Here is a 25,961-nt window from a genome sequence, read left to right as displayed (position 1 = left end):
ATGCAGATTTTTTTTTTTTTTACCAGATATGTCCCATATGTTTAAAGAATTTAATTAAACACAATGCTTATCATCATAATTCTCTTGAGTTAGGCAAAACCGAGGAGTATACAAGATGTGTTCCTTAATCTTTGCTAGAAAGTGGTCACTTTTAAAATGGTCATTTTTAGCTGGTCCCTCAGCTAACTTGAGCAGAGACATCTTTTGTTAGAGTCTGTCCATCACTTTGGCTAGAAGGCCAACGGGACCATGGATCTTCAGTGAAGTAAATACTTTGCAAGGGAGATGAAGACTAAGTAGCAAAATCTTTCTATCATTTTTAATTGTGAAATATTTCATAAATGTATCTGCTTGTATACTAGTCAGATAACAAGAGATATGTTTTAATATTTTACTCTTTGGATTTTAAGAAATTAAACATTCATTTAAAAACTCTGGTAAGCTTTTTTGAACTCATTAACCCCTCTCTTTGTAAGAAATTACACTGGAGTTTGGTACTTATCTTTCTTCTCATTTTGCATATTATGCATAAGGTAATCTCTAATAGAAAACTCATTCAGGAAATCATTGCTTATAAAGCATCTAAATGATGTTTTTAGTTTTCTTTTGGTTGACATGTAAAATACATACAGAAATGCAAACTAAAGCTTTTTTTGTTGTTGTTGTTTAAAAACTTTTAATCTAGAAGGGACCAACAAGATGGCTCATTGGGTAAAGGTACTTGTTGCCTACCTTATGATCCAAGTTTGATTCTCAGGACCCCATGGTTGAAAGAGAAAATTGACTACTGTAAATTGTCCTATAATCTCTACATGCACGCTGTGGCACCCCCATCCCCTCCTTCCTCCCCCTCCCCAACAACATACACACAATAAAGAAATAAACATACTAAACAAACAAACAAACAAACAAACAAACCCCTTGTAGTTCAGGGATGGATAGATGAGTAGATATGTAACAAATCCAATATAGCAAAATGTCAGTTATAGAACCTAGGGGTTGTATTTGGGTGTTTACTGTATGATTCTGCATACTTTAAATTTTTTAAACAAGATGCTGGTGAAACAAACTGGAAATAAAGGTTAGAGACCTACAATTCCACCCCTGGAGAGGCAGGGACAGGAAGATGACCACGAGTTTAAGCCATCTTGTGTTACATAGGGGGCCCTCTCTGAAAACAAACAAAAGTACTAGGGAAAAACCCACTGCTATTTCCTATGTTGTCTAAAGTCTTAAAGGGTATTAGCTGGTTTCAGATATTTAAGGAACTGTCTGTTACAGGAAAGCAATAATTAGGTTTGATAGTTTAATTACTGTTTGAGCTCTTGCCTTATATTATTTAATAAAGAAAAGGGGAAGAACTTAGTTCCTTTAAGATTTATTTTCACAGTTATGCCTTGGAAAGCAATTATTCATCTTTTATTTTACTATCCTTTTTTGGAAAAATTCATGATAATGAAAAAACCCAATACTGAAAATTTACTTATGAGCATCCCTAGTAAGTGTTTTATTTCTTATGTAGTAATCAGTGTTTTTTTTTTTTTTTTCTTCTTCATTAATCATGAATGTCTTTGGCCTTTGTGGTGGTTTGAATAGTTATGGCCCCCATAGACTCAACTGTTTGAATGCAGGGCCCATAGGGAGTGGCATTGTTAGGAGATGTGGCGTTGTAGGGGGATGTGTGTCCTTGTTAAGGTAGGTGTGGCTTTGTTAGAGGAAGTGTGTTATTGTGGGGGTAGGCTTTGAGGTCTCCTATGCTCAGGCAATGTCCAGTGACACAGTCTCCTTCTGCTGCCTTAGATTCAAATGTTGAATAGACTCAGCTCCTTCACCAGAACCATATCTGCCTGCATGCCACAATGCTTTTCACCATTATAATGGACTAAATCTCATAAGCCAGTCCCAATTAAATGTTTTCTTTTATAAGAGTTGCTGTGGTCATGTTGTCTCTTTACAGCAAAGAAGCCCTAACTAAGACAGCCTTGTAATTATTGTCAGTTTGTAGCTCAGAACTCAATTGCAATAACTTAAATGGTTTAAAAGGGGATGATAAACAGTGAAATAATGCCCAATCAGAGCTACAGAAAGTTATAGTAAGTCCCTGTCATCAAACCAAATGATCCCCCCCAAAACCAACACAGTGAGATAGCAGTTATAAATAAGTAAATCATTTGTACAATACTACTTTACTATTTTAAATATTTTCATATTTGTTTACTATTTATACCTTAAGTAGGAACATTTTTGTTTTAGTGGCATCTTAAAGCAACCACATCTAATTTAATAGTATTACATTTTGCAATTGGAATTTTCATAGATAAAATAACAAACTTAGAGAAAACCAAGGTTGAATGGTGTTACAACACCTGGGCTTTCAAAAAGCCACTGCAGGGTATGATGGCATATGCTTGTAATCCCAGCAACTAAGCAAAATCAAGAAGATCAGTGAATTTGAAGTCAGCCTAGTTTACAGGGAGTGTTTTAGGCCAGTCAGAGCTACACAGTAAGACCTTGTCTCCAAAAAACAAAAACACCCTCCAAAATAAAACAAAAGGAATGCTTTTAATGAAAGCGATTCTGTTGGGTCAAAAATTGTAATTTCACTTTGGGAAATGAGAGCTATTATTGCCTCAATACAATTTTTATAAGATGTATTTTTATTGTTTTAAATTATGTACAGGTGTGTGCCTGCATGTGGGCATGTGCACATAAAGTGAAGTGCCTGCATGTGGGCATGTGCACATAAAGTGAAGTGCCTGCAGAAGCTAGAGGCATTGGGTCCTCTGGAGCTGGAGTTATAGACAGCTGTGGGCCTCTTATTGAGGGCACTGAGAACTAAGCACTGGCCCACTGGTAGAGTAGTAAGTGCTCTTAACTGCTGAGACATTTCTCCTCAACACAATTATTTATTGTTTAAAATTTTAAATGATTTATTTATTTTTATTTCATGTGCATTGGTGTTTTGTCTGCATAGCACATACTATATCTTTATAAGGATGTCAGATCCCCTGGAACTGGAGTTACAGACAGTTGTGAGCTGCCATGTGGGTACTGGGAATTGAACCTGAGTCCTCTGGCTGAACCAATTCCCTAGCTGCCCCCCACAATTCTTAACAATAACAATGTTTAAATTAGGGGCCTCACCATGTTGACCAAGTGGCCTCAACTCCTAGGTTTAAGTAATCCTCAGTAATTGGAGCTGCAGTTGTGTGCTGAGCCAGTGTGCTGAGCCTTAACCAAACTGTTAGAAGAAACTTATTTATCAGTTAAAATTAGTATAGGGCCGTAGAGTGGCTCAATGGACAGACAAATCCTTGGTTCTTATTGTACGCCACTTTTGAAAAATAATTACCTTTTATTCAAGTGAGGAAATCCTCTTTAGAGAGGGTGACAGAACTATAGAGAGGTAAACACCTATCTTGGCATGATGGCATGAACCTATAGTCCTCTGGAGGCTGGGACTATAACCACTTTGACAAAGAGTTCAAGACTAACCAGGGCAACATAGTGAGCCCTCATCTACAAACAACCCCAAAACAAAATACAAAAGTTAATTATCTAGTAGTGAATTACCTTTTTAAAAAGTTTCCTCTCATTGTTATTTTTAACTATGTGCATGTGTTGTATGTGGATATGCACACGCGTGCAGGTGCCTGGAGGTGGAGGTAGTTGTGACCCACCTGATAGGGTGCTGGGACCTGAACTCTTAACCTCTGATGCACCTCTCCAGCCCTTCATGAATTGCCTTTAAAGCTATCAGATATTTAAAAATCTCTCTAGTTTCTGTGATGGCTTTTTTTAGGGGGTTCAACTTGACACAAACTAGAGTAATCTGAGAGGGGGGAACCTCAACTGAGAAAATGCCTCCATATGACTGGCCTGTAGACAAGGCTATGGAGCAGTTTCTTGATGTTTGCTGTGGGATGGCCCAGCCCATGGTGGCTCTGGGTGTATAAGAAAACAAACTGAGAAGTGATGAGTAAGACAGTGAACAGTGTTGCTCCATGATCTCTGCATCAGTTCCAATCATCAGGCTCCTACCTCGAGAGTTCCCACTCTGACTTCCCTGCATGGTTGTAAGAGGAAACAGGCCCCCTTTCCTCCCCAGGGTGATTTGTATTTGGTCATGGTATTTTATCACAGTGATAGGCAGTTTCAATTCACAAATTCATCATTCATTCACCTAAACAATTTAACAATTAGGTACTTCGTGCCTATTAGTTCCAAGGGTTAGTAGTCTGGACCTTAAAAATGAGAAAAAGTAGATGGATGCTGATGTCCTAGAATGAAAATGAAGTCTGTGCTGAATGAGAGATGTGATTCATGGACCTTCACTGTTAGTTCTTTTTTCCTTTCCTTTTTTTAAAAACACACAACCTCTTGCTAGCCTAGGCTGACCTCCTACTTAACAATCTCTCTGCCTCAACCTCCTGATTCAACTAGATTCATTGCTACCTTTTCACCAAATCATTCTATAGGTCTATAAAAAGCAGTAGTTTTAGAGAAACATTAATGGCGAATGCACCAAACCGTTCCCCTGAGTGAGCTGGACTACCCTGTGAGTGTCTTTTAGGAGACATGCAGTTGTATATATTCTGTTTCTATACATTTTTTAATTGACAGAAAAGAAACTTTTCTCCTGCCCTAGATTATACATTCAAAAATTTCTGTGTTTCCTTGGCTACTCTGTTTTGTCAGTAGGGCAGGGTTATTCAAGATAATTTGCTAATTTGGTAAAGTCATGGCACTACTAATCAGTATTAAAAACTTTAAAATACTTCAGAAACTCTGTAAAGGGAAAGACAGAAGGCCCGGTAGAACTTCACATCATTGTCAGTTTCCAGAACCCACTCACTGCCTGGATGCCTTCAGGCTCAGCACGGCAGGCAGAGTTCCTGTTAGGGTCTTCTCAAGGTGTGCAGCTCCCTGTCCCTGAGGGTCTAAGGCAGTTCAGTACTGAGGAAGGTACTATTGGACTCAGCATAAAACTGTAGCACAAAGCTCAGGGACTTCCCAGAATATTAACTCCCTTCAGGTAGACTGTAAATAAGGAAGTTGTTGAGGATTCTCCTTGAGTGTGCCATAGTTTGCTTATCCATCTAAAGCAAAATCTCTTGCAATATGCTTTCCCTGGAGAACTGACTAGATTTTAAGATCTTTTTATGAACAGGATATGATAGCCTTTCATCCAGCACTGGGGAGGCAGAGGCAGGGAATCTCTGAATTTGAGGACATCTTAGTCTATATGGTGAGTTCCAGGAAAGCCAGGGCTACACAGTGAGACCCAGCTCCCAATTCTACAAACAAACAAACAACAACAACAACAAAAAATTCCCCAAAACAGATAGAAAAAAAGAATTTTTTAAATTACATTTTTATTTTGTGCAATATGTTGGGGGGGGGTGTTGCGTAAGACATGGTACCCAGGTAGGAGTCAGAGAACAATGTGGGAGTCGGTGTCCTTTTGCATCATGTAGGTCCCAGGGATTGAACTCCAGTTGTGATGCTTGGAAGCAGCACTCTTCCTTATTGAGCCATCTCATTGGCCCTAAGAAAAATATTTTCACCACTTCTACGAGGCCTACTCCACTATATAGTATTTAGCTCAAAAGATTCATCATTAATCCCAAATGGTTCAACAAAGACCATGGCCATAAACAGTCAACCAAAACAGGCTTTCCCTTTCCACTTCTGTGATACCACTACGGTTGTATTCTACAGACCCCTCTGAAAAGCTTAGCTACTGATAAGTTTATTTTCAGTTGGTTTGTTTCAAAAACTCTGAGTCCTCTATTGTGGTCTTTCAATCTGGGTAGGGTAGGCAGACACTAAAGTGAGAAACTAGCCTACAGAGCTGAGGAAATGCATTGGGATTATCACATGCATGTCTCAGAGGAGTTTGTAGGTGATGAGCAGAGCACTGAGGAGGAGGCTGGCGGCTTTGCTTCACTTGCCTCTTTTATACCTCGTCTCTTTAGAGGGTTAATGCTGGTCATGTAGCTCAACGACAGAATACTTATCTAGTATGCAAAGGCCCTGGATTTAATCCCCACTATCACAAAATAAATACCCAGATATAAACAAGCACAAAACATTCTAGAGAGAAGGCTCATACTTGACCTACAAAGTATTACTCAAAGAAAACTTAATAAGAAGGGCCAGGGAAATGGCTCAGCAAGTAAAGGCACATGCTGCCAAGCTTCACAACCTGAGACCAATCTCTGGGACTCACAGAATGGAAGGAGAGAAGCAGCCCAATTCTCAGCAGATGTCTCTGACCTCTACATGCACAGTGTGCATTCCCTTCCCCCAGATAAGTAAGTAAATCTAGAAGCAAACAAATGAAAACTTAATAACTTAATGTGTAGTGGGACAAAAATAATGAAATGCTTCCTAGAGCATTCTAATAAGTAAGGCTAGAAAGAGAATCACTCAATCATCATCTTCTATCCATAGTAGATTTGAATTTTGTAGAACATTTCAATTTCATTATAAGTGGTTCTGTCCACAGTCAGCTAGTGGCTGATTTTACTGCTCGACCTGGAGGGTGTTCCAGGCCCTTCCCTGCAGTTTATCCCTCTTGCAAGGCGTGAGGGACAGTAGGTAGTAATCATATTATTTCAATTGTTTGAGAATTTTGTTTTTCCCCTTTAAGCAGATAGGATCTCACAGCCGAACTATTGTACTCAGGCTGGCCTTCAACTTCAAGGCTCAACATCTTCCTGCTTTAGCCAAATAGTTGGACTATGGGCATAGAATCCATGACTGTCAGCTGTTTCCCCTCACCCTGAGAACAGCTCTTTCCGCTATCTCTATACTGTTGCCTTTCCCCATTGTCCTGCCTCCACTAGAAAAGAAAACAAAACTAGCATTAAATTTGAGATCATTTGTTCTAATACCCTTCCATTTTTCATTGTGAGCTGAATTATGATATATACAAATGTTTTGCATTGTGAAAAAGGGTTAAGGCCAATTCTACTTCTGCCTTCTAGCAAAGGAGGATCTCTACTTCAGATTTTTTTACTTTGGAGTATATGACTCCTACAAACAATGGCCCTGGTGATAAGACCATTCACTTCATGTTGAAGCTGCCAGATGATAAAGAGTAGCGAATACCTTCTAAAACAAAAGTCCTTCATTGAAAATTCCTACTGCTAAGTAGCTAAGAAAAGAGCTTTTAAAAATGTACACTGAGCTGCTGGATAGAGCCTCTCAGAGGGCTGCTATGCTAGGTTCCTGTCCTCAAGCACAACACAGCATCATTAATAGTTGAGACAGATGCAGATACCTCAAACAAACATTGGACAGAGGTCAGGAACCCCTATGGAAGAATTAGGGAAAGGATTGAAGGCCCTCAAGGAAATGGCAACCCCACAGGAAAACCAACAGTGACAACTAACCTGGACTCCTGGGAATTCCCAGAGACTGAGCCACCAACCAAAGAGTATATACAGGCTGTTCCAAGGCTCCCTCACCCCCGCACACAAGTAGCAGAGGGCTGCCATGTCTGGCCTCAGGGGGAGAGGATGCACCAAACCCTGCAAAGATTTGAGGCACCAGAGTGGGAGAATGCTGGGAGGTTGGGGAAGTGGGGGTTGGGAGAAGGGTTATCCTCTCAGAGGCGACAGGACAGGAGGAGGATGGGGGAGGAACTCTGCGAGGAGGTTTGGGATGTTATTAATTTTAAAAAGTATAAAAAATGTACACTCTGCAGCACCTCAAGTTTTTGAGAAGACGAGGGAGACAGCTCATGATACCTCCTGTGGTCATACCCAAACACTGCTAAAAATGACAGGAGGAGCCACGGCAAGAGAAACCACCAGGCTTCAGCAGGGGAGCAGCAACTTCAGTGTCACAGGAGATTATCAATAATTTGAAAACTCTTAATTTTTTAAAAGCCCAAATCCTCTTCTCTCTTATATATGTGTTTTACTTCTAATAGGAGATCTATCTATCTGCCACCAATCTCCACACCATTTCTCCTGTTAGAAGCACAAAAAAACCATTTGGCTTTTCTCTGAAAAGTTAACATCATCACTGTTCCTCAAGCAGAAGAGAGGTGGGTAAAGCACCTCAAATAACTGGGGAGAAGCTCCTCTGTAACTTTCTTCTAATTAGGAGATAATTTAAATTAAAAAATTAAAAGATCAGGATTAAACTGCCAGCTCATATTTATAATGCATTCTTCTTTGTCCTATTTCTTTCTTTTTCAATTTAAATATAATACCCACTCTTTAGATTAATAATCTTTAACTGGAATCATATCCAGACAAAAATGCATCTATAGTCTCTATAGATGAAAGATGTGCATTTATTGTCATAATGTTTAATAAACCCATAGAAAAGTCATGCCTCCCAACGGGCTGATAGTAAATGAAGTTGCATCTCAAAAGTAAAAAGAAAATAAGCAAATACGAGATAAGGAAAGCACAGTGAGGTACAGAGAAGAAGCCTTAAGGAGGGACTTGGCCTCAACCTGAAGGAATTAGTAGCACAGCCTCATTGTGAAGCTATCTTGTGTCCAAGGACACAAGGAGGGCCAGACTGAAACAAGACCTTGTGTATATTAGGCAAGCAAGGCCTCTGTCATTAGCTACACCCACAGGCCTACATGTTCTAGCTGTCATCAAGCTCTTTCTACCTCAATGCTTTATATGCCCAAAGGTGAACTTTTTGGTGTATCTTCTCATAAAAATTCTTTCTTATGTGTATTATTTATAGGAAAGATATCAACATTCTTACTCATTCAGTAGTCATTTACTGAGTGCCAGATGCTAATTGCTGTGGGCACTAAAACAGGTCCTGTGCTCATGCAGCTCTCCGATGGGGACCAAGCATTTGCTTAAACTGCTGCAACAGATTCCTGAATAGTTTTTCTTCCATTCCTTCAGACCTTAGGACATTGCCAGACTCTCTCATGATTTTTTTTCTCTTCTCTTCTCTTCTCTTCTCTTCTCTTCTCTTCTCTTCTCTTCTCTTCCCCTTCCCCTTCCCCTTCCCCTTCCCCTTCCCCTTCCCCTTCCCCTTCCCCTTCCTTCCCCTTCCCCTTCCCCTTCCCCTTCCCCTTCCCTTCCCCTTCCCCTTCCCCTTCCCCTTCCCCTTCCCCTTCCCCTTCCCCTTCCCCTTCCCCTTCCCCTTCCCCTTCCCCTTCCCCTTCCCCTTCTCTTCTTCTCTTCTCTTCTCTTCCTTTTTGGTTTTTCGAGGCAGGGTTTCTCTGTGCAGCCCTGGCTGTCCTGGAACTCACTCTGTAGACCAGGCTGGTCTCAAACTCAGAAATCTGCCTTCCTCTGCCTCCCAAGTGCTGGAATTAAAGGTGTGCGCCACCACTGCCTGGCATATTAATGAATTATTACTAGTAACTTTAAGGCAGATCTTTATGATTTTTTATGACTTGACATTTTAGTGATATAAATAAAATATGAGAGTTTTACTTTCTCATAATTATGTGATTCTTTTGGAAGAAAAAGTATACCAGCAAATACCAAGATAATATGTAAAACTTGAGATTAACTCAGAGCTATTCAGATTGAATCTATAAGGAAATATAAGGATGCTTTACTCTTTTTTAATTGTAATGAGAGTAATGTTTACAATGCTTCTGCTAAAATGCCTACTGAATTTCTATCTCTTAGCCTTATTCAAAATAGGATTTACTACCAGATCTTCTCTAAGAAAGTGAGGAATTAAGCTTTAAGCCAAATGTATATGATAGTTATGACAAGAAAAATGTTGCCAAAAACCTCAGTTACTAAAGAAAAGGAACTACACTTTAATTTTAAGTTATAGTATGTAAGCAGTAACAAATGCCTATTAGTTTTTCTTTCCTTTTCTTGTTTAGCAAACAAAGATGAATTGTACAAGACAATTGTTTTCATTTTTGTAATTCATACATGTAAATAACATTCTTTGATCACATTCCTTCCTCTTGTCCCTGTTCCACCTCCTCTCCTGTTTGTTTCCTGCCTGAGTCACTCTTCCTTCTACTTTAATGCTTTATTCTTAATTAATTGATTATTTTTGAGTACACTGTAGCTGTCTTCAGACACACCAGAAGACGGTGTCAGATCCCATTACAGATGATTGGAGCCACCATGTGGTTGCTGGGAATTGAACTCAGGACCTCTGGAAGAGCAGTCAGTGCTCTTAACTGCTGAGCCATCTCTTCAGCCTTTAATGATTTATTTTTAAAATCTAGATTCTATATGTACAGAACATGAGACAGACTTTCTGCATTTAGCTTATTTGGCTTAACATGAAGATTTCCAGTTCATTCATTTTTTTCTCTGTGACATAATTTTATTCGTTTAAAAATTATTTAAAGTATGGGTATTATATATGCATGTATATGTGCACATGCATATATAGTACCTATACTTTAAATAAATAAATGCCAGAAGAGGGCACTAGATCCCTTTATGGATGGTTGTGGGCTACTATGTGGTTTCTGGGAACTGAATTCAGGGCCTCTGAAAGAACAGTCAGTGCTCTTAACTGCTGAGCCATCTCTTCAGCCCTTAATTCTTTATAGATGGATAAAACACTCTTTAGCAGGTTAGTTTCTCTACAATAAGCATGCTTATAATATCCATTGTATAGATTACTCATGATGGCTCATCATTTGGTTGACTTCAGAGGAGAAATTTTGTTAATACTTAAAGAACTAGAACTTTCCAGACAGGGCTTCCCTATGTGGCATAGGCTAGCCTCAAACTAGCTATTTACCCAAGAATAACCTTGAACTTCTGATCATCCTACTTCCTAAGGCTTCAATTATAGGTGTAGACTGCCAGTGCCTGGCTTACACAGTGCTATGGAGTCAAATCCAGGATTTTGAGCATGCTAGGCAAGTACTCTATCAGCTGAGTTACATCTCCAGCCTCCAAGAGACCTGGTGAAAACTGAGCTCAAACTAGCCTTCCATATCATTTAAAAACAATCTATCATTTGAAATCTTTCTGAATTAGCAACTAGATTCTTAAAGAAGTTCCATTTATTCATTTTAAAAAGTGTTTTTCTAGTTTTAAAAATAAAAAATTAAAACATTTAAAATTGTGTGTGGGTTTTTATTTGCATGCATATCTGTGCAACATGTGAATGGCTGGTGGTACTCTCAGAGGCCAGAAGAGGGTGTTGGATCCCCTGGGACTGAGCTTCGGGACAGTTGTGAGCTGCCATGTGGGTGCTTGGGAATTGAATTGGGTCCCCTGTAAGAGCAGACAATGATCTTAACCACTGAATTATTATGTGCCACATGTGTGTGGGTACCCATAGAGGACAGAAAGACCTTAGGTGCCCTGGAGCTGAAATTACAGGTGGTTGTGAGCTGCCCCATGTGGGTGCTAGGAACTGAACTTGGTTTCTCTGGAAAAGCAACAAGCACTCTTAAGTGCTGAGTCGGCTCTCCATCCCTGTTTGTTTTGAGACAGGGTCTGTTTCAGCCTCTCAAGTGCAGAGATTTATAGGTAGGGGACACTACACCAGGTAGCATTTCCTTTCTTAGTATCAATGGAGCATCTTGTAAAACAGAAACAAATTAACCCAGCAAGACTAGAAAAGATTTAGAAGCCGGGTGTGGTGGCGCACACCTTTAATCCCAGCACTTGGGAGGCAGAGGCAGGCGGATTTCTGACCAGGCCAGCCTGGTCTACAGAGTGAGTTCCAGGACAGCCAGGGCTATACGGAGAAACCCTGTCTCAAAAACCAAAAAAAAAAAAAAAAAAAGATTTAGAAAAAAATTTAACTACATAGATGCCATAAGACAAAATGAATAAACGTACCTTCTGGGCTGTGACCGGCATTCCTCCTCCCCACTGTCGGCCTCCTATATATAAACAGAAATTGAAAAAAATTAAAATGGTCTCCTAACCAATGCAATTTTACTAATAAGCCTTTTAGTTAGAGATAGGTCATTCATACTGATCTGCATTTAAACTAAATTTTCTTCACAAAAGATTATTTGTACTTAATGAGACTGATAACACTAAAATTTGTTTCTGGAAGAAATATCTGCAATAGTTTACAAACAAATTTCACTGAAAACAAAGTGCTACTTATTAAAACAATTAACTTCTGAAAACCAACCAAATATATACTGTATTGTTATGCTACTTTAAAATTAGTTCTCATTACTACCAACAGCATCACCAAAATGACCTATGATTCTGATCCACGAAGAACAACCTAAGTAATTAACAACCCTTCCAAGTGCTCACAGAAATCACCAGTGCCATCATCATAATGGGTGCCCACTTCCTGAGCATGTACAATGTGCCAGACCCTATGTATGACACATTAAGTACATTTCCTTTTGTTGTTGTTTTTACTGTTTTGTTTTCTTGAGACAGGGTTTCTCTATGTAGCCCTGGCTGTCCTGGAACTTGTTCTGTAGACCAGGCTAGCCTTGAACTCCCAGAAATCTGCCTGCCTCTGTATCCAGAGCGCTGGGATTAAAGGTGCACTTCACCATGCCTGACCTTACTACTTTCTTAAAGGGGACGGAGAAGACCAAAGAATCAAGGTTTTTTAACTACAAGGCTGGTAAACTCATAGAGAGTAAGGCAGTTTGCATGGGGCCTGTAAGGGTCTGCACCAGATGAGGTCCCAGGGCTGAAAGAAGATTCGAACACATGCCTCCACCCCCCACAGTGACATACTTCCTCCAACAAGGCCTACCCTACTCTAACAAGGCCACACTGCCTTATAGTGTCACATCCCATGGGCCAAGCATATTCAAACCACCACACTTTGTTTCTGAATTCCTAAAGATAATATCTCCAACTGATAGCTACTTGGAAATAAAAATTAATTTTCTGTAAGGGAGTCTCACTGAGAAACAAATTACTCTTACTTGTATGCCTTAGTCTAGCAGTTGATGGCCAACACAAAAACAAACTCAATCACATCTTTGGAGGTTCTATGGCTTATAATGTTAAGTTTGGGATATTTCTTTTGCAGGTCCTTTGCATATATATTATGGCTTCTTGTTTTGGGTATGTATGGAATTCCTATGTGTGCAAATGTGTGTATCTTTGCATCTATATGTGTTTCTTACACTTTTTCCTTGGTCCTTTTTCTTGTTTGGGTTGTTTTGTCATATTCCAATTTGTTTGTTTTTGATTTATTTTATTATTATTTTCTAGATGTCTTATTTTCTAGCAAGACAAAAAGGGTATGGCTACAAATGGGAAGGGAAGTGGGGAGAAACTGAGAGTAGGGAGGGGGAAACTAATCAGAATATATTGTATGAGAAGGATCTATTTTCGATAAAAGTAAAAAATAAACAAACAAAGGATTGATGGAGTATATTCATCATGGTTTAGAACATGTAACAGGATAAATGAATGTAATTAGAAACATGGACTCAGGACTGGTGAGATGGTTTAGTGAGTTAAGGGCCTTCCCCCTGAGCCTGACAGCAAGAGCTGGTGGAAGATGAGAACTGACTCTTGCAAGTTGTTATCTGATTGCCACATATGTGCTGTGGCATACATTCACAAACACACACATATACACTATACATAATTATGCTGTGTTAATAGTAAACTGTAGGTTTTTTGTGGCACATTAAATAATAGGGTCTTAACTCAAGGAAACTTAGTCTTAATAAATATTTTATCAATTAAGAAAGCAAAACTCAGATGAAAGGATGGACTATCTAGAGACTACCCCACCCAGGGATCCATCTCACAATCAGCCACGAAACCCAGACACTATTGCATATGCCAGCAAGATTTTGCTGAAGGGACCCTGATATAGCTGTCTCGTATGAGGCTATGCCAGTGCCTGGCAAATACAGAAGTGGATGCTCACAGTCATCTATAGGATGGAACAAGGTCCCCCAATGGAGAAGCTAGAGAAAGCACCCAGGGAACTGAAGGGGTCTGCAACCCTATAGGTGGAACAACAATATGAAATAACCAGTACCCCAAGAGCTCGTGTCTCTAGCTGCATATGTAGTAGAAGATGGCCTAGTCAGTCATCACTGGGAAGAGAGGCCCCTTGGTATTGCAAACTTTATATGACAGTACAGGGGAACGCCAAGGCCAAGAAGTGGGAGTGGGTGGGCAGGGGAGCAGGGTGAGGGGAGGGTATAGGGAACTTTCAGGATAGCATTTGAAATGTAAATAAAGAAAATATCTAATAAAAAAATAAGAAAAGAAAGCAAAACTCAGTCTGGAGAGATGGCTCAGCAGTTAAGAGCACTGACTGCTCTTCCAGAGGTCCTGAGTTCAATTCCCAGCAACCACATGGTGGCTCCCAACCATCTGTTATGGGATCTGACGCCCTTCTGGTGTGTCTGAAGATAGTGACAGTGTTCTCACATACATAAAATAAATAACTCTTAAAAAGAAAAGAAAAGAAAAGAAGAGAAAAAAAGTAAGTAAAACTCGTAGAAGGGAAATAGTGAAAGCAAAATTCACAAAAGGAAATAGTTGCCCAAAGAAACTTTGATGCTTTAATTAAAACTACCAGTATACTCCTTTCTGCTTTGAAAACTATCATTTACCTATTCCTAACCTACACTGGGGACTAGTTAGGTTACTATAACATGTAGATCTTCAAAGAGACAAGGATATTGATGATGGAAAAATTAAGAAAGATGATAGAGTTAATGACATGCTGAGGACTTTTTTCCTTTTCATTTTCTTCTTAATTTTAATATTTGTTCTGTTACCACTTTTGCCCAATTTGGAAACACAGAAGCAGTAAGAGAAAAATAATCTTAAATAATGTGTGTACTGTTTGCCAGTAAGCAGCCTACATTTTGCAGTTTATGCAGCCATCCATCCCACTCACCTCTTCATTATCCACCGCCATTCCTGGGCATCCATGGTCAACTCTTACTGTTTATTCCTATGCTGTTTTAAATATTGATCCTACTTTATCACTGCTAATATTTCTGATAGAAAAGGAGCACTGCAGAGATTTTGCTCCTAAAAGGAAGTACAGGGTGTCCTAGTGCATGACAACCTTTGCTATAGAATAGGTTTTAGGGTCAGAAGATATTATCTTTAGGAATTCAGAAATAGTGTGGTGATTTGAATATGCTTGGCCCATGGGATGTGATACTATAAGGCAGTGTGGCTTTGTTAGAGTAGGGTAGGCCTTGTTGGAAGAAGTTTGTCACTGTGGGGGGTGGGCTTTCAAACACTCCTTCTAGCTGCCTGGAATACAATCTTCCTGGTTGCTTTCACATCAAGATGTAGAACTTTGAGCTTTGTCTCCAACACCATGTCTGCCTGGACACTGTCATGCTTCTTGTCATGATGATAACGGATAGAACCTCTGAAACTGTGAGCAAGCCCCAATTAAATGTTTGCCTTTATAAGAGTTGCCTTGGGAATTTATGAAATTCCTAGCCAAATGGATGGACCTGGAGGGCATCATCCTGAGTGAGGTAACACATTCACAAAGGAACTCACACAATATGTACTCACTGATAAGTGGATATTAGCCCAAAACCTAGGATACCCAAGATATAAGATACAATTTCCTAAACACATGAAACTCAAGAAAAATGAAGACTGAAGTGTGGACACTATGCCCCTCCTTAGAAGTGGGAACAAAACACCTTGGAAGGAGTTACAGAGACAAAGTTTGGAGCTGAGATGAAAAGATGGACCATGTAGAGACTGCCATATCCAGGGATCCACCCCATAATCAGCATCCAAACGCTAACACCATTGCATACACTAGCAAGATTTTATCGAAAGGACCCAGATGTAGCTGTCTCTTGTGAGACTATGCCGGGGCCTAGCAAACACAGAAGTGGATGCTCACAGTCAGCTAATGGATGGATCACAGGGCTCCCAATGGAGGAGCTAGAGAAAGTACCCAAGGAGCTAAAGGGATCTGCAACCCTATAGGTGAAACAACATTATGAACTAACCAGTACCCCGGAGCTCTTGACTCTAGCTGCATATGTATCAAAAGATGGCCTAGTCTGCCATCACTGGAAAGAGAGGCCCATTGGACACGCAAACTTTATATGCCCCAGTACAGGGGAACGCCAGGGCCAAAAAGGGGGAGTGGGTGGGTAGGGGAGTGGGGGTGGGTGGCTACGGGGGACTTTTGGTATAGCATTGGAAATGTAAATAAGCTAAATACCTAATAAAAAATGGAAAAAAAAAAAGAGTTGCCTTGGTTATGGTGTCTCTTCATAGCAGTGGAAACTCTAAGACAAAAGGATGTTAAAATAGAAAAGAACTATCTTTTTGAATTAACTCACAGAACCTGGAAAGCTTACAAAAATTTAAATGAAGAGTCATGTGGTGGCACACACCCTTTATCCCAGCATTCAGGAGGCACAGGTAGGTGGAGCCTTAGACCTTGCTAGCCAGTCTAGCAAACCAGTAAGCTTCAGGTTCAGTGAGGGACCCAGTCTCAAAATAAGGTGGAGAAGTGATAAGATTCCTAGGTCAAATCTGGCCACCACATACACGCGCACGCACACACACACACACACACACACACACACACACACGTATATGGAGACACACATACTCACAGATAAAAATATGCCCAAAGAGCTTAATAAATAAAATTGATTTCTTGGGATATAATCTAAGAAATAGTGCTTCCTTATTATTACTGATAAATATCCCTCAAATTCTGATATATTCCTCATATTTTTATCATATGAAATAGTACATAATGAAGAATACTTTAACATACTTAAGTAAGGAGGAAAAGTAGTAAAGGGAACATTCCCACTTAAGTGCTGGAATAGTATCCATACCTTGTATTCTTATTTATTTCCCATTTATATCTTCCTCCATGTTGCAACTATCATGGTAAAGCTTATAATTTTCTTATTTTTCACTCAATTGTATTGTAAGAATATCTCAAACACATAGAAAAGTTGATATGCCTTAAAGTAAACCTGTGTATTCAATCTTTAGTTTTACTAAAAACATTCTTTCTCACTTGTTTCATTATTTATTTGATCTGGTCATCCATCAACCCATTCTTTTTCTTTTCACTTTTATTGAGATTTGGTCTGTCTAAAGTCTTGCTGACCTAGCAAGCATAAGCATCAGATTTAATCATATCCTTGTCACAAAACATTACACCTTGTTACTGAAAAAAAAAAAGACAAATAACCTACTTGTTCTGAACACTAAAAATTAACAGAAGGCTGGAGGGACTGCTGCTAAACTTGTTACTCTTAGGACCAGGCATAGGACCCAAGGCTTGGTTCCCAGCACCCACATGATGACTCATAATCATCTGTAAAGTCCAGTTTCAGAGGACCTGGCACCATCTTCTGATCTCTAAAGGAATCAAACACACATGGGATGTACATTTATACATACATGCAGTCAAAACACTCATATACATAAAATATAATTTTTTTAAATACCAGGAGAAAAGTGTAGGATAACTTTTAGTTTTGTTGTGGGCAAAATAACTTGATACAGAAGAAAGAAAGCTAATCAATTAAATGATCATCTTACACACACACACACACACACACTCATGCCATTTTATTTTCAGAGCTTTATTGTTAAGCAGATTTTATTTAAAATGTGTGATGATTTCTTGATAGAAAAAAATGATCAGGAAACAGGATGGTAGGTGATTCTAGATGTGCATTCAACTATAGATTGAAAGACATGTATTCTTACCAACCTGTCTAATACTTGCACATAAAAATAGGTCACTGTAATGTGGTTAATTTCCATTGACTGGATTTAGAATAATCCAGAAGACACATTTTTGGGCATTTCTGTGACAGTGTTTATAGAGATACTTAATTAAGGAGGAAGGACTCAACCTAAACAGGGTAGCACCCTCCCACGGGGGTGGGATCTAAGACTGAGTAAGAGGAAGGAGAAATCCTGATAAGCATCAGCATTTGTCTCTTTTTACAGCCTCACTAGGATAACATAAGCAGCTGCTGCAAGCTCCTGCTACTAAAGAGCCACCACACCCTTCCCACCATGATGGATAGTATTCCCTTTAAAAATGTGAGTTGCTTTCTGTCACAGCAATAAAAAAGATAACTAATACAGTCTGGGGAAAGTGTAAGCACCCAAGCCTCATTTGCAGAGACACAGGCTGTGAAAAACAATGGGTGGTCCAAAGTGTAAGCAATAGTTTCCCCGAATTCCTTTTAGTTTCCATATGTTCCAATATTGTATATTCATTTATTATTCTCCTGACTTGTTCCTGCTCTTATATCACCATGGATGACCCTTCTTCCCTGTTGTATATTCTTCACCAGTGTTGTGGTACTCTGTACTGTGTCTCTGTCCTTCACCTACCTAAGGCATTCTCTAATTGGCTTTAATAAAAATCCAATAGTCAACAAGTTGGGTAAGAAGTGGAAGGTAGGACTTCCTGGGAGGAAGAAAGGAACTCTGGGAGGAAGAAGGCAGAAAGCCTTTACACCAGGACATGGGAGGAGACAGATATGATCACAGGCCTAGAAAGTGTAACTCATCACCTTCTGGCTGGCTGGAGCTAGGTAGTTAGTTTAACTTAGGTGATGTATTGGCTAGTTCTGTGTCAACTTGACACAGCTGGGGTTATCACAGAGAAAGGAGCTTCAGTTGAGGAAATGCCTCCATGAGATACAACTGTCAGGCATTTTCTCAATTAGTGATCAAGGGGGAAAGGCCCCTTGTGGGTGGGACCATCTCTGGGCTGGTAGTCTTGGGTTCTATAAGAGAGCAGGCTGAGCAAGCCAGGGGAGGCAAGCCAGTAAAGAACATCCCTCCATGGCCTCTGCATCGGCTCCTGCTTTCTGACCTGCTTGAGTTCCAGTCCTGACTTCCTTGGTGATGAACAGCAGTATGGAAGTGTAAGCTGAATAAACCCTTTCCTCCCCAACTTGCTTCTTGGTCATGATGTTTGTGCAGGAATAGAAACCCTGACTAAGACAGGTGAGCTAGTTGAGAGTGTACCCAGCCAAGGCCTAAGGCTTTGAAATATTAAAAGGTCTCTGTGTGGTTATTTGGGAAAAAACTGGTTAGGGAATAATTTCCACTGTAGTAATTTCCACCACTAATCAATATATACAGAATATAATAATCATTTAATCTTCACACCAGTCTTCAAAGCTTGTTTCTTGTGTGTGTGTGTGTGTGTGTGTGTGTGTGTGTGTGTTTCAAGACAGGGTTTCTCTGTGTAGCCCTGGCTGTCCTGGAACTCACTCTGTAGACCAGGCTGGCCTCGAACTCAGAAATCCGCCTGCCTCTGCCTCCCAAGTGCTGGGATTAAAGGTGTTACCACCACCACTGCCCAGCTCAAAGTTGGTTTCAAATGCCAGACATTAATGCTATTTCTTCTATCACCTGGAAATATCTGTTTCCCTCCAATTCTATCTTTACTCTAGCACCATCCAGTTCTGTTTCTAGGTTATGAGTGGGTTCTTCATTTATCTTTCACCATTAAACTGTAAGGTTTTTTTTTGTTTGTTTGATTTGTTTTGTTTTGTTTTAGTTCAAGAACCATGCCTAATCCCACCTGTCATCACAGTGCCCTAGGTACAAGATGGGACTAGAGGAAGAGGCAAAATCAAGTGGCTGTAGTGATTAACTAGTGAGATTTCTTATAGGCAAACACTTAAAACCAACTGGTTATACATTTCCAGCAAGTATGGACTATGTATTTGCAACCTGTTAGCTTTAACAAGTTTGAAGAACTTTGTTGTGTTGCTTGTTTTTTCAGGAGGTGATTTGGGCCCTAAGGCTTTCCTTTTGGCTAAGCAAACAATTTACTTGTTTTTATTTCTGTATGCATACATTCAATATCAACTCACCAATGTCTTATTTTCTAGCCAGTAAATAAGACTGATCCTTATCCTTGGATATTTCACATTGTAACTCAAGGAGAAAGTTCTATTAAAAATGTTAATTGCCTCACTTGGACCAAAGCAAAGTTGGACAGTATAGCATAGAAGCATCAGAGGAAGAAATAACTCTAGGATTGGAAAGTGTTTTAGCTAAGTTAACTTTTACGTTGGGCTTGAACTAGAAAGTTTTGTCAAGTAGTAAAAGCAGACTTATTTCAGGCAGAGGCACAAAGAACCGAAAATGTTACAGGCTATCTGATCACACTGTGTATCTCAAGATTGTGTTATTTACTGAAGGAAAAAAAAAAAAAAAAGACCTGTTTCTAGTCATGATATGGCTCAGCATTAGCACACAACTTTAATTTGTCTGGCAGGAATACAGACTTACCCTGAATCCCAAACAATGAAGATAAATTTAGTTTGTAGAAAGAAGCACCCATGTTTGAAAGTGATATCTAATTGGTGGCAAACAAAGTGATGAATCAGAGAAATATTTGACAGAATAGGATCTGCCCAACTCTCAAAGGAGAGAGGAAAGGGAAGCTACTTAAGTGTGCAGTGCAGAGAGAGAGGAAGTAGAAAGGAGGCAGTTTTACCAGGACAGTTATAAAGAGAGGTTTCAGAGAGGGAACATGGTAGACACAGGTGAAGACAGAACAAACCAGAGAATAAGGAGCCAAAAGATCAGAATATACTGCCAAAGTTTGTATTATACAAAACAGAGCAATTTAGGAGAAGCTGAGAGAAGCCAGATTGAATCAATTAATGTAAAGCCAAGTTTTGAGCCAGGAACAGCTGAGTTGACTAGCCAGCCAGAGTTCAGAAAGACCTAGAAAGGGTGAGCTTATTTAGCAGTGACAACATTCTAGGCTTAGATAAGATTCTATAGAGGCTAGAGGCTTCTAGGACTAGGCCTAGGTTAGCAGAAAAAGGCAGTAAAAATAAGAGATGACAATTACTATAGGAGAATAAAAGTTACTTTTACAAGAATAAGTGGAAACAAGTTTCACATTTGAGGAGCATTGAGTAGTTGTGCATTGCTGGAACAAAGGTAGAATTGGGGGTTAAAGCTATCAAGTAGTCTTACTGTTATGGTTCCACAATGCTAGGTATCCTACCATGACAGCTCTATAGCCAGGAAACTGGATTATCCATTAACTAGATATGGTAGATATAATTTATCAGTTTTCTCTGCCCTTGGCAATAAACTAATAATGGGGGGGGGCTAGGGGGTGTCAGGAAAAAAATCAATAGTGGCCTTTTAAGAGGAAGTGTGCACTTTGGAACTAAAGATAGTGCTGTGCTTCTGGTCTGTGGAAGCAGGAGGATGTAAAGGCACTGTGACAACTCTACTGGTTGTCACCATGGCTGGATTTAAAGGTGTCTAGAACTGGTGAAAGGCATCTGAGTGAATGTGGAGATGTGTACAGAGAGGACTAACATGTGAGAGCAAGTAGGGAGTGGGGAGATCCACTCTTAAGTGTGGACGGTCCCTCCCAAATGGCATCCCAGTTGAAAAAGGAAGAAGCCAGAGGAAAGCAGCAAATGCTTGCCCCGGCTCATTTCTATTTGAATGATTCATCTATATTTGCTGCCATCTACTGACAACAAACTCCATTGTCTTCAGTCATTCCTTATAGACCAGTGGCTCTCCAGGGAGCTCTCAGGCTTTCTGCACTAGATTGGAACTGCTAACACGTCCCATCTACTGTTTTGAGAACTTGGTCCTGTGTGCTGTGTTGCACCAGAGAATATACGTCTATGAACATGCTTTGTGTGTGTGTGTGAATTCGGTTGGTTCTGTATCTCTAGAAAACTCTGCTTAATACAGGTACCATTCCTAGTGTTTGGATTACTTGTTAAGAGAAAGCTTAGCCTATTTCCTAGGAGCAAAGAAAATGGAGGTGAAACCAGTTGCATAGATTATTAATTGGTTTGTAACAAATGAATCCCAGGAGCACTTAGCTGGGTGTTCACTCAATACTTATTATTCACTCAGTGCTGTTGTACAGCGAATACATGAAGATCCAAGCAGCTTCAGTCTCACAACTGTTGTTTTGACCTGGATGGCTGTAAAACTGAAGGTACATTGCAGTGCCTAATGTGAGCTCTAATATGGCTTGGGCCCCCTCAAAGGAGAGTAGTTTCAGGGTTGGCTTCTTGCATAGCAGCCCAGGGCTCTAAAAGGATGCTAGGCTTGGAGCTGGCAATAGTGTAATGCCACTATGTTACACTCTCTTGATGCATTAAAGGACAACCCAGATTCCAGGAGAGGAACTAGATTCCTCTTCTGGGGAAGCAGCAGCAAAGAATCTGCAGTCATCTTCAAGCACCTCTTCCAATTCTGGTGACTAGCTAGCTGAACATGTGGGCACAAGGAACAGGACAGAACACCAAGAAAGAATGTTGATACTGGCTGGAATCAGGAGCCAGACCAAAAATTCAACCTATTCATACTTTATAAAAATATAACATCTAGTAAAGTAAAAATAAGTTAAAGTATGCAACAATTGCAAATGAAGTCAAAGTCATATCTTACTCCTATTATGACAGGATTAAAAGAAAACCTAAATAAAGCTTTCTTGCCTATCAGTTGAAGCAACAGGAAATTTTTGTGAGTTACCCGCTATTTATGAAGCATTTTGTTTTTTAGATTATTTGTGAGATCCAAGTGCAGGTCCTCATGAAGGCTAGAAGAATGTGTTAATGCTCTGCAGTTAACAGATGGTTGTGAGCTGCCAGATGTGGGAGTTGAGAATCAAACTCAGGTCTTCTGCAAAAGCAGTACTTACTCCTAACTGCTGAAATCTGTTTAGCCTAAATATTTTCCTTAAATTACTACAAAATATAAACTAGTACAACGCCTATGATCCTGGGAGACAGAGACAAGAGGATCCTAATTTTTAGACTAGCCTGTGATACAATAGAGTTCCAGCCCAGCCTAAGCTACATGGAGAGAACCTGTCTAAAAGGGGGTAAGTGGAGGGAGGCTGGGGACATACCAGTGATAGAATGCTTGTCTAATATGCCCAACACTGGAACTGTAAAACCAAAACAACTAAATCAGCTGCTTCCTCAAAGACTAAAGCTTGATTCAAATTTCATTAAAACAATTGCAATTCTGAAAAATAAAATGTCCTCAGTCAACAGCTTTTGAAGAGGCATAGTCCAGCTCAGAGGAAACTGAGTTGCTGTGGGGAGCTTTCGCTGGGTGTCTTCTATCTATAATCCTTATTCTGCATATATGTATACATATACATATATATAGTATTACCTATTTATAGTGCTTACTGTGCACTTGTAATATTATCTTTTCTACTGATAATCAGTTCCTCGGGTTTTTTAATTAAAAACTGTATTATTATGGAGGGCAACATGTGTGTCTATTGAGTATTGCTAAAATTCCTTCACTGGAGGAGACTGTTTATGTCTATATAGAGACAATATAAAAATATTATGCCTATATAAATATAGAGAACATAAAATACATATAGACAAGTTACCCCATCCTCCTGCAATCCCAAGCTGAGGCATTGCTCTACCAAAGTTCATCGGGGAACCAATGGTTTATTAAGCTTGCTTACAGCAATGGATGAGGGGCTGCCACACCCTCACCCATGACTCACCCACGGTTGTGTTGACAGAGACCCCTGGTCCTTTCCACCTGACAGTCCCTGAGACCTTGAGACTATTTAGGGCAGAATTGGATACAACTGGTTGGGAAAGGTGTCTGAATACTCAGGTGAGAGTCCCATGACCTTCCATGTTCCTCCTATGAGAGAATGTCAGAGGTCAACAAACACAGTTGTGATCTTTGCAAGTCAGTCGAACAGAACACGGGAAGATGGCAGCAAGTGTGTGGCTCAGATGCAACGCTGTGGCTTCCACAGACCTAACAGATGGTCAGGCTTGCCGAGCACATGTCTTAACCATTTCACAGCTCAGTTCCTTGGCTTTAAGATGCAACAAGTCAGCCCTGTGGTGGTGCATGACTTTAATCCAAGCATTCTGACCATCGATTTGGGGATGGGGGGTGTTGTCCAGTGCAGAAGCAGGTACGTCTCTGAGTTCAAGGCCACCCTGGTCTACAGAGCGAGTTCCAGGAATGCCAGGGCTACACAGAAAAACTGTTACTGGTTTTCCTGCTGGTCCCCTTTTAGAACAGCATTAGCAACAACACTGTCTCCATACCTCCTGCCTGCAGGTTTTTATTCTTTAGTTCTAGGGTAGAACCAGTTATGTGCCATAGCTGATTTGTTAGGTTTAATTGTTATAGAATTTTTAGGAACTTTGTGAGACTCACCCTGGTGGCCTGAAATTGGCACAGTGGAAATGCTTATCAGAAAAATTAACAAATATTATATAAATCCGTTGCCACTCTGAACACTGGCTTTTTAAAGAATTGACCAGCATTTTGCAAAGTATGAGGCCAGGGAGTGTGTACTTTAAAAAAAATCTTTACAAAGCTAGGCATGGTAGTACTGAGATGCCAAAGCTTTTAAATTCAGACTCTATTTTAGAGAACCTGACCTAAGTTTGAACTTAGGTAGACTAACAGGCTGCTATAGCATTAGTTTCCAAGTTGCCCCCCAACTAACAGGCTGCTATAGCATTAGTTTCCAAGTTGCCCCCCAACAGATCCTGAGCCTAGCTCCAGTCTCTAAGCTAATCCCCAACAAGAGCATAGTTTCCAGGTTATTCCCCCAACAAACCTGCACCCCCAGGTTACAAGCCCACCTTCTACCTAATGATCACCAATGCAGAGGGGAGCAGAAGTTAAATTTATGATCTGACTCCCAGCACCAGACAATTATTTTAAAGGCCACAGGAACTTTCCAATTAGATGTTTGCACACGTATTCTGTGCTTGCTGCTTACTATAAAGCCTTGCCCTGATAGATGTTCTAGCCCCCCCCCCCAAACCATCCTGTGTGACAGTGGTGTGTTGGGGGGAGGGGGTGGCGAGCTAGTTCGAATAGAATAAAAGACTCTTCTGTGAGTTGCATCAGATTGGCTCCTGTGTGTGCTCTTGGGGAGCGCTAACATTTCCCTGGCATAACGGTACATGCCTGTAATCCCAGTGCTCACGAGGCTTAGGCGGGAGGATAATGAGTTCAAGATCAGTCTGGGCTATAAAGAGAAGAACTGTCTAAAAATACTGAGAAACAGTAAGTGTGGACGACTTCATCTTAAAGGCTTCAAAAGACGATTAAAAATACAGTCTACTCTGTCAAGGCAATGGTGATAGGTATGAGGGGGATCAGTGTGTTCATGGAAACTCAGCCTTCTAAAAGGATGTATTTATATCCCTTTGCCCTGTAAGGGCAGGAATTTGTCAGCACAGTGCCTGGCTTATATAAGATTGTCCAGATAATACTAGAGGAAGTAAATACAGTCCAGAGCATTTACAGTTCTAGGAAATAGTAAAATGAAGAATAAACCTTAGACTCCTTTCACTATGTCATGTTCTTTATTCCTATTAAATTACTAGTCATATGCTTGGCTTATCAACACATGAGGAGTGTTTAAGTGAGGGGTGGAGAGTAAGCAGCCAGTTTTTAAGAGAGAACCCTGCTTTTGTGCCACTATCTGGTTCTCAGTCCTTTCATGACACTTACTTCATCAGAACCTAGAATAAGTGCCTTGTAGGTTTGATCAGCACCTCATTTTTCAGATGCTGAAACTGTCTCATGGAAGTGAAACACTTTGCTCAACATCTAAAGTTAGCTTTCTGTCTGGGAAGGCATTTTGTCAGAACAAGCTGTTCCTTTTGCATTAAAAGTATGTTCCAGGTATGCCGCTAGGGACGATCCTTAGACTCTGCCTGATTTTGTTTCCTTTACTTAAGTAAAATGCTAGATCCCATTCCTTGGACACCCCATACGTGTAGCTCAAGCTCTCAATGTGATCTTCCCATTTGTTCTCCAGCCAGGACACACTGGTATAAAATAACTAATTGTTAAATGCTTAGATATTTCCATGTGGTGAACAGTAGCTTGTTAGAGCCCCTCTAAAAGTTCAAAATCCAGACAGGTTAATGTCTGGCACAGCAGGGGACTTCCAGACCCTATTCTAGGTTAGTCAAAATGGTTGACTGTGCCATATAAGTTATCTTCTTCTATACCAATAGCCACATTGTTTTCCTGCTTTCTAAACCCTGTTTA

The 25,961-nt window shown here is 40.1% G+C and overlaps 1 protein-coding gene across 4 annotated transcripts in view; it reads right to left on the bottom strand.

Moving 5' to 3' along the window:
- Ssh2 (slingshot protein phosphatase 2) overlaps positions 1–25,961 on the bottom strand; it is a 244,064-nt gene that overhangs the window by 120,947 nt on the left and 97,156 nt on the right. For all 4 annotated transcript variants that reach the window (XM_006533227.4, XM_030245966.1, NM_177710.4 and 1 more), the window contains one exon: positions 11,778–11,821. In XM_006533227.4, the coding sequence (XP_006533290.1) occupies positions 11,778–11,821 (44 nt within the window). The remainder of the gene's footprint in view (positions 1–11,777; positions 11,822–25,961) is intronic.

This window comes from Mus musculus, chromosome 11, assembly GCF_000001635.26.
Source record: "Mus musculus strain C57BL/6J chromosome 11, GRCm38.p6 C57BL/6J".
Lineage (NCBI taxonomy): Eukaryota > Metazoa > Chordata > Mammalia > Rodentia > Muridae > Mus > Mus musculus.
This window is presented reverse-complemented; position numbering and strand designations above follow the sequence as displayed.